Source organism: Melozone crissalis, unplaced genomic scaffold (assembly GCF_028551555.1).
Source record: "Melozone crissalis strain CALT ecotype California unplaced genomic scaffold, PUWL_Pcris_2 ptg000061l_1, whole genome shotgun sequence".
Taxonomy (NCBI): domain Eukaryota; kingdom Metazoa; phylum Chordata; class Aves; order Passeriformes; family Passerellidae; genus Melozone; species Melozone crissalis.
Window position 1 is genome coordinate 2,076,398 of NW_026535839.1, and position 18,196 is coordinate 2,094,593.

Here is an 18,196-nt window from a genome sequence, read left to right on the forward strand (position 1 = left end):
TGCCAGAGGCTGCTCCAGACACTCTGCAGCCCCTTTTCCTCCTCCCAGCAAGGAAAAAAAGAGCAATTTGTTCCTTGCAGGCTGCATGGTGCAGGTCTGGGGGTGGTACTGGTGCCCCCGGGCTGGGCTGGAGCAAGGAGAAGGGCTCCCCACACTGAGCAGGGCACAAAGGGAGCTGGAGATGGGCTGGGCTGCAGTTCTGGATGGCTTTGGAGGGATCACATGGCTGGGGAGGGCTCTGGCCAGAGGCACAGCCCAGGCACGTGCTGCTGGCACAGCACAGCGTGCAGCTCTGCCTTGGAGCTCAGGAGATCTGCAGCCAGGGATGCTCAGCTGGGGCTGCAGCAGGGGCAGGAGGGCTCCCAGTGCCTCCAGAAATGCTCCTAATGCCTCCAGGTTGCTCCCAGTGCATCCAGGAATGCCCCAGTGCCTCCACAGTTGTCCCCAGTGCCTCCAGGAGTGCTCCCAATGCTTCCAGAAATGCCCCAGTGCTTCCAAAAATACCCCAGTGCCTCCAGGGTTGCTCCCAGTGCCTCCAGGGTTGCTCCCAGTGCCCCCAGAAATGCCCCAGTGCCCCCAGGTTTGCTCAACAATTTATCCCAGGGTTTGGGATAAATAAATTTGTCCCAGAGATCCAATGACAAAAAGTGTAACTGCTGCCTGTGCAGGGCTGCAGGTTGGACTTTCCAGGTGCTCAGGACAGTTCCTGGGCAGGCTGTCTGCAGTGCTTCCATAAATGTGAATTCTTTAGGCAGAGAGCTCCAGCCAGACCCATTTCAGCACCTGGGCACCAGGGAGCTGCAGAAATCCTGGCAGACACTTCAGATCCATGCCCTGGGGAAACCAAAGGAGAGTTTGCATCTCCCTCCTCCTCCTCCTCCCAAAGGAGGGAGTGTTGGAGTCTCTGCTGTGTTCTGTCTCTCTCCTGGGCAGTGCCTTTGTGTCCTGCCAGTGAATCCCTCATCTTCCTCACCTCTCTTGCATTTCCATTCCTAGATGCAGATGCTGGACAAGTTCCCCATGGAAGGAGGCCAGAAGGACCCCAAGCAGAGGATCATCCCCTTTCTGCCAGGTAGGACAGGGGCTCCAGCAGGATCCAGAGTGGTTCTGGCATGGCAGGAGCTCTGTGGGACTGGGAGCACACACATGTGTGGGAATACACAGATTTTACCTCCTATCCCCTGCACCATCTGAGCAGCATTGAGTTCCTGGCCTGCAGTGTGTCCTTTAAAACCTCAGATTTGTCAGCAGTGTGCTCATTGGGTGTTAAACCCTCCAGGATTTCTGCGAGCCTCCAGAATTGTTGAGTGGAAGCCCAAGGATTTCTCTGAACTGTCACAGACATCTTTTTTGAAAAAACTTTTCCTTAGGATTTTTCCTCCTGAGAAGCTGGGAGGCCTCAGGAACAAAATGCAAACAATGATTATCTGCTGCTGTGGAATGCAACAGGTGCATCTGTGATTGGTCTCATGTTGGTTGTTTCTAATTAATGGCCAGTCACAGTCAGCTGGCTCGGACTCTCTGTCCATAAACCTTTGTTATCATTCTTTCTTTTTCTATTCTAAGCCAGCCTTCTGATGAAATCCAGTCTTCTATTCTTTTAATATAGTTTTAATATAATATAGATCATAAAATAATAAATCAAACCTTCTGAAACATGGAGTCAGATCCTCGTCTCTTCCCTCAGACCCCTGTGAACACCACCACAATGAACCTCCAGAATTGTTGAGTGGAAGCCCCAGAACTGCTCCCACTCTGCTTTCCCTGTCCTGTGCAGCTCCAGGGGACACCAGAGAGGAGGCAAGAAAGTGGAATTCAGCCTTGGCTTCCTGCCCTGCTCAAAGCCAGGAGCTCTGTGCCATGTCCAGCACCAGTGGTTTTATGCCCAGAGAGCAGATGTGATAATCTGGGGCACTTTGTGGTGTGGGGATTGCTGCTGTGGGGGAAAAAAGAGCCTTAATGTGCCTTGGGAAAATAAGCAGCCTGTGGGGAGTCTCTTTGGCCACAGAGTTGTCTTTACCCCCACCCCCAGCAGCTAATGAGCATATTTAGGAATGTCACAGCACCATAATCACTTCCAGTGACTTTCAGGTCTGTTTAGCGCAGCTCTTTGTGCTGTGCTCTGCCTCCTGGCTCTTCTAGAAACATAAAGGCCTTTGTGGGGTTTGCTTTGCTCTGAGTGCTGTGGAAAAAAAAATAGAAAATAATTTAATTTCCACCCCTTTCTGAGCAAGAGGATCTGCTCTGGGTTTGTGATTCTGGCTTGTCCTGGCATTGTAACATCAGCAAAAGCAAAGCTCAGCAGAAAAGCTCACCTGGGGTTAGAGCAGAAAAGCTCACCTGGGGTTAGAGCAGAAAAGCTCTTGCTGTACAAATGCTCCTGCCAGCAGGGAGAGATGGAAGCCAAATTGGCAAAGGCCATCACTTGGAAAAATTGGATTTGTGCTCTGCAGAAAATTCCCACCAGAACTCTGCTATTTTTGGGAGGGAAGCCTGGTCAGAGCTCTGCTGCTCGCACTCACCAGAGTTTGTTTCTCCGTGGTGTTGGAATGGTTTCCCTTTGCTCGGAAACGTGTCACTGGGGTTTCCACTGTGGGAAAAAAGGGGGTGGAAATTGCTGGAAAAGAAAGGCTGGGCCAGCTGCAGAGGCCTGTGCTTGGGGGAAGGTGCTGTTGGAGCTGGGGGTTGTGGTGCCTTTGTTCCCCAGGCTGCTGGTGGACAGCTCAGAGAGCCACAGCTCCCCAGGGACAGGGTGGGAAGCTCTGCTTCTGAAGAGGATTTCACCTGGGAGGGAGGAAGGCTCTTTCAATATTTTCTGGCTGTCCTCAAGCCTGGTTCCTTTCTGGAATCTTTTCCCAGTTTGGAATGACTGTGGTGGTGTTCACAGGGGTCCCAGGATGAGGGAAGAGATGAGAATCTTGACTCCATGTTTCAGAAGGCTGATTTTATTATATATATTATATATATATATGTATTACATATGTATTGTATATAATAGATAATATATAATAAGTATATATAATACATATAATACATGTATTATATGGCCATTTTATTTTCTATATTATATTAAAACTATTTATATATTATATATTATATATTATATATTATATAATATTTAAGATATTGTATAATATACAATCTTTAATATATAATGTGTATAATATAAATTATATATTATATATTATACATTATTATTACTATTATTATTATTATAATTATAATTATTATTATTATTATTATTATTATTATTACTATTATATTTTTATTATACATATTATATTCAAACTATGCTAAAAGAATAGAAGAAAGGATTTCATCAGAAGGCTAGCAAGGAATAGAAAGGAATGGAATGACAATAAAATCTTGTGACTGAGCAGAGAGTCCAAGCCAGCTGACTGCGATTGGCCATTAATTAGAAACAACCACACGAGACCAATCACAGATGTACCTGTTGCATTCCACAGCAGCAGATAATTATTGTTTTTCTTCTCCTCTGAGGCTTCTCAGCTTCTCAGGAGATAAACTCCCAAGGAAATGATTTTTCAGAAAATATCATGGCTGCAGATGACAGCCAGTTTTGTCCCAGCTGACCCCCAGCTTTGTCTCTCTCAGCCCAGGGGTGCCATCCACGTGAGCCTGGGACTGGTTTTCTGCACAAAGGTGGTTCCATCTCCCTAGACTTGCTGGGTTTAGGTTCTGTTCAGCTTCTGGGAATGCTGGAGTTTGTTCCCAGTCCCATTTGGAGCATCTGAGTTTCATTAGCAGGGGAGCTTTGGCTGCTGTGGTTTTCCTGCAAGCCCTCTGCTTGCTGGGAAGCCCTTGCAGAGCAGCACCAGCCCTGTGGCCACTGCAGCTCTCCAAAATTCTGCTTTTGAAAACAACCTCCCCAAACCCCCTTTGTCCTGCTGAATGCTCCTCCTGCAGCTCTGGCTCCCTCACAAACCCCAAAGTGTCCCAAGTTGGGGTCAGCACCACGACCTGAGGAGGTGCCCTGGGGTTTGTGTGTCAGGCTGGGTTCCTGGAATGGGAAGGAGCTCCAGGATTGCCCCACATCCCAACCCCAGCCCACAGGAACTCTGCTGCCTTTGCATTGCCTCATTTTGTGAGCGCCTGCTTTGAGGATTTGACTTTTTATGGGAAATTTCTGGAGGCTCTGGCCTCTCTGAGCAGGTCTGTGATGCTCTCAGGAGGGGATTTTGTAAGTGCAAAACTCCTTCAGCCCTCTGAGCTCTTGTGGAGCCACTGAGCTGGGTCCTGCAAAGCAGAGCAGCTGCACTTGAGCTTTGGGGCCAGGGCTTGAGCATTGGGGCCAGGCCTGAGCTTTGAGGCCAGGCTTGAGTTCTGAGCTTTGGGGCCAGGGTTTGAGCTTTGGGGCCAGGGTCTGAGGTCTGGGGCCAGGGTTTGAATTTAGAGCTTTAGGACCAGGGTTTGACTTTTGAGCTTTGGGGCCAGGGCCTGAGTTTTGGGGCCAGGCTTGAGCTCTGAGCTTTGGGGTCAGGACTTGAGCTTTGGGACCAGGGTTTGAGCTTTGAGCTTTGGGGCCAGGGCTTGTCCCTCTCTGGGTGTTGGCACCACCTTCATCCCACAGAGCAGAGCCTGGTGGTGTTTGGATTTTCCTGGCAGTGCTCCTGCTCTGTGCCTGGAAAGCTCTGAGGGGAATCTGAAGTGCTTTTTGAGCTCTCTTAGCTGGCCATGAGCCCCTGGCAGAGCTTTTCTGTGGTGCTGCAGCAGCTGTGGCAGCACCCAGCCCCTGGCTGGCACCAGCTGTGCCCTGGCAGGGCTCTGGGCAGCTGCAGACGGACAGAGGGACAGAGCCCTGCTGGGACATCACCCCAGGTCCCACCCTGGCACAGGGCAATGGAGACCCCAGGAAAGAAGGAAAGAAAGAAAGAAAGAAAGAAAGGAGGAGCAGAGCAAACAAATGAGCTCAGCGGGGAGGGCTGTGCCAGATCCTTCAGGAAACAGCTTTGCTGAGGAACGTGGAGCTTTCCAGGCTCCCTGCAGCCCCAGGGGCTGGAGCAGCTCCTGGCCAGCTCTCCTGCCTGCCTGCCTGGAAACGTGAGCCCCAGCAAGGAGGGCTTGCCTGAGGCTGAGCTCACTCTGGCTGTAAAATTGCTTTTCAGGAAGATTTAGCAGTGAGGTTCTGAGTGAAGGGAGCAGGACAAAGAGGGGTTGGGGAGGTTGTTTTTAAAAGCAGAATTAGCCCTGCTTTCTGCTCCCTCCCCAGCCCACCAGCCTGGCTGAGCTTTGGGGCCAGGCTTGAGTTTGAGCTTTGGGGCCAGGGCTTGAGTTTGAGCTTTGGGGCCAGGGCTTGAGCTCTGAGCTTTGGGGCCTGGCTTGAGTTTGAGCTTTGGGGCCAGGCTTGAGTTTGAGCTTTGGGGCCAGGATTGAGCTCTGAGCTCTGGGGCCAGCATAATTCCCAGCATAACTGTGAGGGTGCTTTGGCTCCCCACAAAACCTCTGTGAGAGTAATGGGAGAAAACTTGTTGCTTGTCGAGGCAGTCATGACACCAAGCAGAGACCACGAGCAGTCTCAGATGGCAACTCTTTATTATTGAACGTGGCTGACTTTTTATACACTTTTTAATTGTTTGTGCTTCTTCTACTTTAACTATTGGCTACAATAAGTCAACATTATTGGTGAAAGTTACAATGACTTCAACTAACTTTTTTAAATTCTTCATATAGTTGCAAAGTTCTCTTATCTTTCTTCAATTCTTCTCTTCTTTCAGTCTCTTTAGTCACAACTTTAAAAAGAGCTCTTTATCAGCTTTTTCTTGCTTCTTAGCTTCTTCTTACTCCTTTAGCTTAGCTAACAAGCCTGCTGTTAACCCTTTCTACAAAAACTGATCCATTTGCCAGCTCTGGTACCTGACTTTGCTCAGTCCTGTTGGATCTTCCTGTAAGCTGGAGACAGGGCAGGGGTCCTCATTGGGATTTTGTGCTCTGATGAGGTGGGATCTGTGCTGCAGCAGGTTTCAGGGCAGGATGAGCCCCTGCACAGTGCAGGACTCCTGCAAACCCCATCTGCCATCCCAGGAATGGCTGGCAGCTCCAGGGGCTGGGATTCATTACGTGTGCGTGCATCCAGGGCTGCCTGTGCTCTGAAGCGAGCCTGGAACCCGTGCTGGGGAAGGGCTGGATGTGACTGGAAGGTGCAGAGGAGTGAATTCTTTCCGTGGGGAGGGGGGGGACTCCTTCAGCTGCTTTTCCACCCCTGGAATCCCTGCCTGGCTCGGGCTGGGCTGCCCTGGGGGTGTTTGGGGTTCTCACTTGCTGCACATCCAGCCTTTGGCTCCACTGTTTGGCTACTTAAGGTCCCTCTGCCTGTTTCTTTGGGGTTTTTTTTGGTTTTTGGGGTTTTTTTGTTTGTTTGTTTGTGTATTTTGGGGGGGTGGGGTTTTTTTGTTTGTTTGCTTTTTGGTTTTTTGTTTTTTGGGGTTTTTTTTGTTTGTTTGTTTGGGGTTTTTTTTGGTTTCTTGGGGCTTTTTTGTTTGGGGCATTTTTGTTTTGGTTTGGTTTTTTTGGTTTTTTTTTTGTTTGTTTGGGGTTTTTTTGTTTGTTTGGGGTTTTTTCATTTTTGGGGGGTTTTTGTTTTTGGTTTGGTTTGGGTTTTTTTGGGTTTATGTTTGTTTTTGTTTGTTTTTGTTTGGATTTTTTTGGTTTTTGGGGTTTTTTGGTTTGTTTCTTTGTTTGTTTTGTTTTTTGGGGTTGTTTTCCTTTTCGGGGGGGGTTGGTTTTGTTTTGTTTTGGTTTTGGCTTTTTTGGTGGGGGGAGTGGTTTTTCTTTTCCCATCTCCTTGCTCCCAGTACAGCTCCAGCTCTGCCTGGAGAATTCCCCCAGGAGGAGGGAACCATTTACAGATGCCTGTGTCCCTGTTTCTGTTTGTTTGGACAGATTAACCCCTCCTGTCACCTCCCTGCTCTGGCTCACCCTGCTGGAGACCCAAATTCCTGCTCAGCCTTTTCCCCAAGGTTCCTGACACTGCTCAGTCCCAATGAAACCTGAGGCAATGGGGACCTGGCTGCATTTTTTTCCAGCCCCCACTTTAAGACCTGCTCCATCAATTTTTGCTCTGGATCAATCAGATAAAGCAAATCAGCCTTGATTACCCACAGAGGAGTTTGGTTCTTCCCCTCCTGAGGATCAGATCCTTTCTGGCACCAGAGGAATTTTCATGGCCAGACAGAATCCCTTCAGTGGAGCTTTTTTTTTCCTTTGTAGGGATTAACAGGTTTTTAAAGTCCAGAAAAAGCAGGCAGCACACTCTGGAGCGTGGGTGCTTGCACAGCCATTGTGTGTTGGAGCCTTATCTCAGCTGTCTTTTTCCAAAATCAACTTGTTTGACACATTCCTGGGTGATAAATGTTCCGTGCTCTCTCAGCTTTGTTTGTTTCTGTGAAGGACAGTGCATTTTCAGGGTGTTTTTACAGTGGATTTTAGCACACTTCCTGCTGGAGGGGATTCCTGCTGCCAGCAGGGATGGAGCCTCGCTGCTCATTGCTCATGCATGACATTATCTATGTAAATAAGAAAATCTAATTATTTCTGACTCCTGGCATCGTGACAAGAGAGGGAAGCTGAGCAAATGGAGCCTGCAGCAGCTCTGGCCTTTGCAGCTGATGGAAACCCATCCCCAGCAGAGCTGCCCCCTTCACCTCTCTTGTCCTTGGTGTTGCTCATCCTGGGGCAGGAGCAGTGCTGGGAGGGGAAAATGGGTTTGGAATTGTGGAGCCATGGGATGGTTTGGGTTGGGAGGGACCTTAAAGGTCACCTCACCCACCCTGCCATGGGCAGGGCACATCCACTGTCCCAGGTGCTCCCAGCCCTGTCCAGCCTGGCCTTGGGCACTGCCAGGACCTGCCTGAGGGTTCTTACAGGCTCTGGAAGCGGCCAGAAAAGCACCAGGGGGAGAATTCTGGGAATGAGGAGTGGGAGCCATCCCCTGGAGCTGCAGCATTGTTCAGGTGCTGTCTGCACCCCTCAGTCTCCTGTGCTCCCCTTGTGTGTGACGGTGTTCACAGGGGTTCTCGGATTGGGGAAGAGATGAGGATCTGACTCCATGTTTCAGAAGGTTTGATTTATTATTTTATGATATATATTACATTAAACTATACTAAAAGAATAGAAGAAAGGATTTCATCAGAAGGCCAGCTAAGCTAAGAATAGAATAGCAAAGAATGATAACAAAGGCAGCTGTCCCAGACTCTCTGTCCGAGCCAGCTGACTGTGATTGGCCATTAATTACAAACATCCAACGTGGATCAATCACAGATGCACCTGTTGCATTCCACAGCAGCAGATAATCAATGTTTGCATTTTGTTCCTGAGGCCTCCCAGCTTCTCAGCAGGAAAAATCCTAAGGAAAGGATTTTTCATGAAGAGATGTCTGTGACACTTGTGCTTTGTTGTCTTGGGCCATGGGAAAAGCCCCACTGGACAGCAATCCCCACTGGAATTTCTGCTGAAATTCCTGCCTAAATTCCCAGATTTAGGTGTGGACCAAGGCAAACCTGCCCAGGGAAATGCTGCAGGTTGCCCACCTCTCCCTTGCAGGAGGGAAGGGGTTTCCTGCTCTCTCCTGCCTGTCAGCTCAAGGGTTTCTATTGCTGGATTTGGCAGCACTGAAGGAGCTGCAATTATGTTAATTTAGCTTTTTGATTAAAGTCAGCTTTTTGTTAGAAAATAAACTTCCTTGTTGAAAAATACCAGCTCTAGAGCAAATGGAGAGAGGAGCTGGGTTTCCTGCTGCTTCACATGCTCCATGCCTGGGCTAATTTAAGATCACTTGTGATGAATTTATTCCCCCAAACTGTATTCTTTTTATTATTACTCACTAGCATATGTTTGTTAAACATTTCAATATTCCCACACCCAGAGCTTATTATTTCAGCCATTTGTAACCTACCCACCCAGCAGTGATTTCACTTTGGCAGGCCCAGAACCAGAACAACCCTTCCTTACCTCTGCCAGCAGAACTGGTGTGATCCATTCATCTTTTTAGCAATCATCATTCAGGCACAATCCTCAGCAGCAAACACGCTGGGATTGCTGATGCAAAGGCAAAACTTGATCATTCTCTTGCCAGATGGGAGATAATTGCTCAGGGCAAGGAACGGAGCTCCAGCCTGGGTGCTGGTCCCAATCTCACCAGAGAAATCCCCTGTTCCCAGGCTGTTCACCCTCAAAATAGGAGAAGATTGAATAGAGGGGGATTTTGTGACAAAGGCTGCCAGATTTGGCTCTTCTTGGCACGTCACAGACATCTTTTCATGACAAATCCTTTCCTTAGGATTTTTCCTCCTGAGAAGCTGGGAGGCCTCAGGAACAAAATGTGAACATTGATTATCTGCTGCTGTGGAATGCAACAGGTGCATCTGTGATTGGGCTCATGTGGTTGTTTCTAATTAATGGCCAATCACAGTGAGCTGGCTCAGATAGAGAGCAGAGCCACAAACCTTTGTGATCATTCCTTCCTATTCTATTCTTAGCTTAGCCAGCCTTCTGATGAAACCTTTTCTTCTATTCTTTTAGTATAGTTTTAATGTAATATATATCATAAAATAACAAATCAGCCTTCTGAAACATGGAGTCAGATCCTCATCTCTTCCCTCATCCTCAGACCCCTTTGAGCACGGTCACATTGGCACACTTTGAGAGGGAATGCACTGCAGATCAGAGCATTTCCCACCAGCAGTGTCCCAGCCCTGCTGCCAAGGGCCCAGAACTGAGGAGAAATGAGGAGCAATGCTGGGCTGAGCTGCCTGACCCCCTCCCTTTCCCTGCAGGGCAAGGATGGAGCTGCCTCTGAGTGGATCCAGCCCTGTTCCAAAGCATTCACTGAGCCTGGCAGGAGATTTGGCTCCTCCAGGAGGTTCTTGCTCGTGCTCTTTGCAAGCTGGAGTTGGCTTGGCTTTAGTTCCTCTCTGCTTCAAAAATGCATTGGCAGCTTGCACAAGTCCCCCGTGATGCAGCCCCTGGCCAAGTCAGGGAGAGGCACAGGGGGTGACCCAGCCCTGCATTGCAAACTGGGATAAATCACCCAGCCCTGGAGTTCAAACTCCGATCAATGACTCAGCCCTGGGTTTCAAATTGCCAGAACCCTGTGACCATTTTGCTGTGCCCTGCTCTTGGTAGCACGCAGCCCCTGGATTCAGTAATTTCAGGGGAAAGGGACAGAGGGACAAAGCCGTGGTGTGGCTCCCCAGGGGCTTTTTCCCTGCTCTCATGTGGTTTGTAGGGGTGGAGTGAGGGGAGTTTGGCTTCTGGCTTTCCCTTTGATAAATGAAGGGGTTGTTGCTCTCCTGGGGTTCAGGGATGGGATTGGAAACCCAAACAAGCATAAAAAAAGATTTTCCTGTGGTATTGGAGCTGCCAGGAGGAACTTGAGGGACCTTCATTGCCACAAAGCTCAGTTTTGCAGGTGATGGTGCTGCAGAGCAGGTCCTGGAGCTTTGGGAAGTGCTCTGAAACGCTGCCAGCACCAACCCTTTTGATCAGGGATCTGTTTCACTGTCTGCTAATGGCTTTTGTCTCCTTAAACCAGGGAGTCTGTTCTCTGAGAGAGCAGCTTGAAGCATTTAGGACTCATTAGGCTTCAAAGGAAAGAGGCCTGTACCATAACCAGAGGGGAGGAAACGGAGTGGCAAGAGGATCCCATTAATGGAGAACAAAAATAAACCCCAGACAGGAAGGAAAATTCTATAGGTCTGACTCAGAGCTGCAGACACTGTGGCTTCCAGGAGCTGCACAGGGAAAAACCCTCTGGGCTTGGCTGCTGCCACACTGGAGCTGGGCACCCTGGACAATGGCACAAGGGATGTCCTGCAGTGTTTGCCAGGGATTCTGTCCAGCCCAGGCTTGCACAGCAGCAAACAGAGGGGTGTGATTTGTGTGGGGGATGCTCCTCATCACTGGTGAGAGACCAGGGGGATGCAGTTTGCTGGGGGCTGTTTTCTCTTGTCTCTCCTGGAATGTCCTTGCACTTGAACTGTGCCTGATTCTGGGGAGGCATTTAATCTGTGTGTGGGCTTTTTTTGGGTATGGTGCTTTTGGGAACAAGAAGGGGTGCAGGGAAGAGGTCCTGACAGAGTGATCCCAAAGGGTGCTGAGCTGACCTCGTGTCCCTGTCTGCTCTGGTGTTTCAGGGAAGATTCTCTTCCGCCGGAGCCACATCCGCGACGTGGCGGTGAAACGGCTGATCCCCATCGATGAGTACTGCAAGGTAAGGGCATCCAGATCACAGGGTCACACAGGATCAGAGGATCACACAGAATCACACGCAGAATCACTCAGGATCACAGAATCACACAAGGAATCACAGAAAGAATCCCACAGAAAATCACACAGAGAATCACAGAATCACACACAGGATCACACAGGATCACACAGAACCTCACAGAATCACACAGGATCGCACAGGATCACACACAGAACTCACAGAATCACCAGGTTGGAAGAGACCTTCAAGATCGAGTCCAACCCAGCCCCAGCACCACAACCAAACCCTGGCACCCAGTGCCACATCCAGGCTTTGTTAAACACACCCAGGGATGGGGACTCCACCACCTCCCTGGGCAAAACATTCCAGAACTTTATCACTCTTTCTGTGAAAAACTTTTTCCTGATATCCAACCCTTGGTGCAGCTTGCACCTTGCTGCTGGGCTCTGCCTGCCTCCTGTCCCTTCTCCAGCTGCAGAGCAGAGCCAGCTCTGGAAGGGCTGGGCAGGACCTGGCTGTGTCCATCACCACAGGTCTGCACTGAAATGGCTCCATGCAGGACTTGGTTTGAGAGCCTTTCCTTTCCCATCTTTTGGGAAAACTCCTCCTGTTTGATGTGGCAGACAGCACTTGAGGCTGTGGGATGGTGGGGTGGCTCCAAACTGGGATGCAGGCTCCAGTTACTGGTTACAAAACCAGGGTAAGATGAGTTGTACCTCAGAAAATTATTGGAACAGAGAGAAGGCTGAGACAATTTGCTCCATACCCTTGAAGGATATAAAACTGGGCTGAAGTGTAAGGGAAATTATGATTTTTAGGGCAGATTTTTTTTTGGCAGGGAAAACAAACTTCTTAAGTCCACGATGAACTATTTTCACACAAATCCAGTGTGTCACATCTCATCATGTCAAAAACATGCTTTAGTGCTTGCAGCAGCCATGGTAGGACTGGCACCTCCAAAATCCAGTCTGAGTAATGTTGAAAATTTATGCAAAGACTGTAAAACCCACGGGGGAAGATGGGAAAATGGTAAAATCCCCATGGCATCCCTGAGGTGAGGGAGGTGTGGCAGTGCCTGTGTGTGGTGGGGGAGGCTCTGGGGTTTGGGGCTCAGCCAGGGAGGAATAACAACCCCAGGTGTGATGGTGGTCACAGGGGTCTTATGTTGAAGGAAGAGATGAGGATCTGACTCCATGTTTCAGAAGGCTTTATTTATTAATTTATGATATATATTACTATATATATTAATTTTATATTTATTAATATAAAATTTTATTAATATAAATTATTTCTATTTAATAATATAAATTATTTATATTTATTAATATTATTATATTAAAACTATACTAAAAGAATAGAAGAAAAGGTTTCATCTCAGAATGAAACCTTTGCTAAGAATAGCAAAGAATGATCACAAAGGTTGTGGCTTGGACAGAGAGAGAGCCAGCTGGCTGTGATTGGCCATTAATTAGAAACAACCACATGAGACCAATCCCAGATGCACCTGTTGCATTCCACAGCAGCAGATAACCATTGTTTGCATTTTGTTCCTGAGGTCTCTCAGCTTCTCAGGAGGAAAAATCCTAAGGAAAGGATTTTCCATAAAAGATGTCTGTGACACCCAGGGATGGAGATGGGTTGGGAAATGCATCCTGACAGCTCTGCAGAGGGGCTGCAGATGAGAATCACAAGGTGGGGTGCAAGGTGTGCTCTGAGCTGTCCTGGGGGAGCTGATGGTGCTTGGCCACTGAGCTGTGTCGCTGCACAGACAGACACAGCCATAAATCCCATTTTGGGCAAGAAAACGTCCCTCAGTGATGAAATGCTGCAGCTGCCTCTTGCAGAGCAATGCCATTAGTGGCATCAAATATAATGAAGCCATTTTCCTTAACAAGAGGAAGGTAATGGCTGATGTTCTGTGACCCACTTAGGGAGCTGTGCTTTAATGCATCACCCAGCAGTGCCCAGCTCTCCCCCTGGCCTTGAGCTGCTGCTGCTTACCCGGAAAGCAGCTGGGCTGAGCTGGCTCTGGGGCTGAGCAGAGATGGGAAATGAGCTGGGGATTAGCAGGAGGAAGCTGAGAGAGGAAGGTTTTCTTTATTGCCATCGTCTCCTCTGGGGGAAGTTGGGTGTTTTCGTTCTCTGGGAGAGCCCTGCAAAGAGGATGGGTGAGATTTGGGGTGGAAGCAGGGAAGAGGAGCAGGGAGGGGAGCACTGCTTTCACAGGGCTCTGTTCCAGCTCCTGCTGAACTGGAAACGTGGCAATTTAAGGTAAAGTGCAGGAAAAGCAGTGAAGGAATCAGAGCAAACTGGTAGGAGCGATGAGTTGCTAAATGAGACTTGGGACAGCCATGGATTGGCAAGGAGAGGGAGCAGAGGCCTGAAATGTCTTCTCATTCCTCCAGTTTATTCTCTTTGGCCTTTCCCATGGTGTGGGATCTGCCTTCCTCCTGTCTGAGGGATTTTGGGGAAGTGTCAGAGGGGGGTGATGGAGGAGTGGTGATGCTCTACCCCAAAGAGACTGGGTGGCCCCCTGAGAATTCTGCTGCCCTGAGAAAGGCAAGAAAATCCTTTCTCACTGCCTGCAAAATGGGTTTTAACCCAACAAGGATCCTCTGTCTTTGGTCCTTTCCCCTCAGGCCTGCAGGAAGGATGGGAAAGGTGACTTTAGTGTGGCTCCAGCACCAAAGCTGTGCCCTGCTTTGGGGGGCAGGGCCAGAGGTGGGACAGACAGACACCAGGCAGGGCCAGAGGTGGGACAGACAGACACCAGGCTGTTTGTGCCTCTGTTTCTGTGGCCAGCAGGACAGCTGTGGCCTGCTTGGCTCAGCAGAGCCAGCTCTAGGTGGGCTTCCTTCCAAACGTGCTGGAAATGAGCTGTGGGCCCTGTGTCTCCTCCTTCCAGCCCAGGGTGTTCTCTGGGATCATCCCCTCCTTCCAGAAGGCACAGAGCCTTCTCCAGGCCACAAAACCCAGGGATTTTGGCAAGGGGAAATCACTTAGATCATGGGATGCTGGAGCTGGGGAGTGGTACCACATGGGAATGGCATGCACACAAAACCTGATATTTGAATAGCCCTTCCCTGGGCCCAGCAGCCATGGATGGAGTGGTTTTCTCTGTGCTGTGTCTCACATGATGCTGTTCAGTCTGGCCCATGATTAGTGGGCTGACAGGCTGCTGTGCTGGCACCGAGGCACGGCTGCTCATGGCTGGAAGGGCTTTGGGCCAGCCCTTGGGGCAGTGAGGAGCCACATCTGATCTCTGTGGCCACCCCAGGGCTCTGCTGCTGTGGTTTTGTGTGCAGGACAGAAATGAGGGGAGGTTTGCTGTGCCCACGCTGCTGTCACGGGACTGCAAACAGAGGGGAGGGGGAATTGCACAGAAATCTGGGTGTAAATCTGCTCCAGCTCAAGCTGCAGCTCTGCTCCCTGATCTGAAATACTCCCTTTTCCCACTGCCCTCCCAGCCAGGCACTCTCACCCTGCAGTCCCACTGTTGAAGCTTTTTTACAACAGATTCCTTGAAGGGAAAGAAGCAGAGGGAATTTTCCATCTCCTGCAGCACAGCAGCCTCCCAGCCCTGGTGTCTGTGCTCTTGCCTCTTCCTTCTCTCCCTGCCCCTTCCCAAGCTGCCATTGCCCAAAGGAGCATTTTTAGGCTGTGCTGGGGTGGCACTGAGAGCCTGCCACATGTAAAGTGCCCAGCCTTTCCCAGGGATGGGAAATGGAGCTGGGAGGCTGGATAGGATCTCAGCCTCTGGCACAACATCTGTCCCAAAGGCTGGAGCTGTCTGGGGCAGTCTGTGCTTATTCTCCTTCAGTCTGACTGCAGCAGGGTGGGTGGTGGGTGGGAGAGGGGCTCTCTGGGTCTGGTGCTGGGAACCCCTTGGGTGCCACTGGTGTCCCAGGTCCCTGCACTGGGTTCCTGGCACAGTGTGGATGCTGCTATCAGCAGTGTGTGTGTGTGTGTTTGCTCCCCAGGCTCTGATCCAGCTGCCCCCCTACATCTCCCAGTGTGAGGAGGTGCTGCAGTTCTTCGAGACACGGCCCGACGACCTGAGCCCCCCCAAAGAGTGAGTGGGTGGGTGTGCCTCTGCTGGGGGGGACAAACTGGGAGGGGGGGAGACACACTGGGATGGTGGGGATGCAAACTGGGATGGTGTGGAGGCAAACTGGGAGGGTGGGGAGAGACTGGGATGGTGAGACACAAACTGGGAGGGTGGGGAGATACAAACCATCACTGGGATGGTGATGACACAAACTGGGATGGTGGGGAGAGATGAACTTTGATGGTGGTGAGATACAAACTGGGATGGTGAGAGACAAACTGGGATGGTGGTGAGACACAAACTGGGATGTGATGAGACACAAACTGGGATGGTGGTGAGACACAAACTGGGATGGTGGTGAGACATGAACTGCCTTGGGCTTGCTGATCCCCAGCACTCTGGTGTTCGTGAGCAATTCCCTTGTGAGTCACAGGTCTGGGATTTGGACACTTTGGTCCCACTCTGCAGCTCAGTGTGGGCACCCTTCTCCAGTGGGGAAGTGGAAACACTTCTCTGTACTCCATGAAGTGTTGGTCTCTTCTTGAGCCTCTTTCTCCTTGCAAATAGCACTCAGGAGCATGATCAGCCTGAAGAGCCTCACTTCACACAGTTGCACCAACCTCTGGCTCCTTGGAAGGGCATTTCCCTCCCCATATCCACGAACCCCATCCATAACAACACTCCAGAGCCTCTCCATGCAAACCCAGGGAGGTTTGCAGGGAACCTTACACAACTCAGTGTGGCTCTGAGTCTTGTGACTGTGAGCTGCTCTGGCCAGGAGCCACCCATCCATCTCCTGCTGATCACGAGCAGCAGGAATCTGAGCAGCCTCCTGGGTGTGCTGCTCTCCCTTCCCTGCTGCCTGTGACAGGGCTCTGAGCACTGCAGGAGCCTGACTGACTGTCAGGGGAGAGGCAATAAATTCATTTGACACCACTCTCTATTGGCAGGGTGTGGAGGTAGATAAAGGGATTTTGTTTTTTTCCCCTGAGCAGCAGCTGAGCCTGTCAGGTCTCCAGCTCAGTGCTGTGCTTGTGTGTTCTACATCTTCTCCCTGGGTTTTTGATTATTTTATTCCCTCTCTTAATTCTCCCTTCCCCCATCCCTGCTTTCCTCCTTTGGCTCCTGTTTCTATTGCCTTGGCCTGTCATCATTTCTCTGCAGCTCGTGGTCACTGATGAGATTGGTCTGAGAGCCCCAGAGCCCATTAACTAATTGCTTGCTGTCTCTGATGCTGTCATCTGTCCTGCCCAGCTATTGCTCACCACTTAACCTGCTGCTCCCGGGGTCATCCATCCCTCAGGGAAGGTCATTCCTTTGGGAACGTCATCTCTAAGGAAAGGTCATCTCTCAGGGGCAAGCAAGGGACACCAGGACAAGATGAGCTTGCAAGGACATCAGAGGGGGTGTATTATAGGGTAGGGCTGTTTTGGGATGTCTGTGCAGGGATCTTTGGGCCCTGCATGAAGAGGAGATGATCTGCAGTAGGAGTCAGGTCTTGGAGTAGGAGTCAGGTCTGTACCCTCTCTCTTCACCTTTATTTTGGTTTTTAGGCTGAGCCAGAAATGAGGCAGGGTGGGCACTGTGGCCAGAGCACTCAGGTGTCTGGGGACACCTTTGGGGCAGCCCTGGGAGCTGCTGTGCTTGCAGCCCTCTGTCCTTGCAGCCCTCAGTGCCAGTGTCCTGTCACCTCCCTGCTTTGGGTGTGAGACACAAGGGACCGCCTGGAGCCCAATCCCAAACATGATTTTATGGTGGGACAATCCACAGGGTCCTGGGTACAGAATTCTGTGAGTTTGTGACACAGTTTTGAGCACTGCAGGGTGAGCAGTTGACGCTGAATCCAGTGGTGGTCATGTTGCCTGCCCCTCTCCATCGGGAGTGTGCTGCTTCCCTGCCTGTCCCTCTCCATGGGGAATGTGCTGCTTCCCTTTCTCCCCCTCTCCAGGAGGAGATCCAAGCTTGCAGCCCACAGAGGGACCCAGTGGGTGCCCCTTGTCCCTTTCCCTCCATCAGCCAAGCCCTGCAGCATCCCAAGGACATCCCCGTTGTGTCCCCCATCCCATTCCAAATGCCAGAGGAGTATTTATTAGCTGCAATTCAAAATGCTAATGAATCCAAGTCCTTGGCTGTGTCCTCTGGAGGGGCTGGGAGCCCATTCCCAAGGCCTGGAGTGCTGCCAGCTCAGCACTAAGGAGATGGGAGCTGTGATAGACGGCTGGGCTGGATCAGATGTGACGGCGTGTCTGGGGCTGGCCCGGATGTCATCCCTCATCCAGCACAGAAACATTCTGCTCTGGGAGGCTGAAAGGGAGCCAGAAAGGAACAGAGTGGGGGAAAGGGCAAAAGAAAAGGGAAAAATAAAAGGATAATATTTTTATGCTGGGTGGCTGAAAGGTGGGGATGAGGGAGCGGAAAAGGACCGGTCAGCCACTCTCATGGAGCCCTCCTGCTCCCTGTCCCTTCGCTGGGCATCCCTGGCTGACCCCTCTGCCCACCCCTGCCCACGAGGGTGGCAGTGGAGGGGACGTGCCTGTGAGTGCTGTTGGATCCACCCTGTGCTTGTCCTGTCTGGGGCAGATGAGGCTTCACCCAACTCACTGCACCCCAGGGTGTCAAACCCTGCCAGGGCCAGGGCTGCAGCCCTTGGAGCTCTGCTGAAGTGCAGCCCTTGGAATTCTGGTTCAACTGCAAGTCATGGAATTCTGGTTTAATTGCAGTCCCTGGAATTCTGGTTTAACTTCAGTTTGTGGAGCTCTGGTTTAACTGCAGTCCTTGGAATTCTGGTTTAAATGCAGTCCTTGGAATTCTGATTTAACTGCAGCCCTTGGAATTCTGGTTTAACTGCAGTTCATGGAGCTCTGGTTTAACTGTAAGTCGTGGAATTCTGATTTAACTGCAGTTTGTGGAGCTCTGATTCAACT

The 18,196-nt window shown here is 50.4% G+C and overlaps 1 protein-coding gene across 2 annotated transcripts in view; it reads left to right on the forward strand.

The window, feature by feature from the left end:
• SH3PXD2B (SH3 and PX domains 2B) overlaps positions 1-18,196 on the forward strand; it is a 59,069-nt gene that overhangs the window by 21,613 nt on the left and 19,260 nt on the right. For both annotated transcript variants that reach the window (XM_054288047.1, XM_054288048.1), the window contains exons 3-5: positions 997-1,072; positions 11,151-11,227; positions 15,205-15,296. In XM_054288047.1, coding sequence (XP_054144022.1) covers positions 997-1,072; positions 11,151-11,227; positions 15,205-15,296 — 245 coding nt within the window. The remainder of the gene's footprint in view (positions 1-996; positions 1,073-11,150; positions 11,228-15,204; positions 15,297-18,196) is intronic.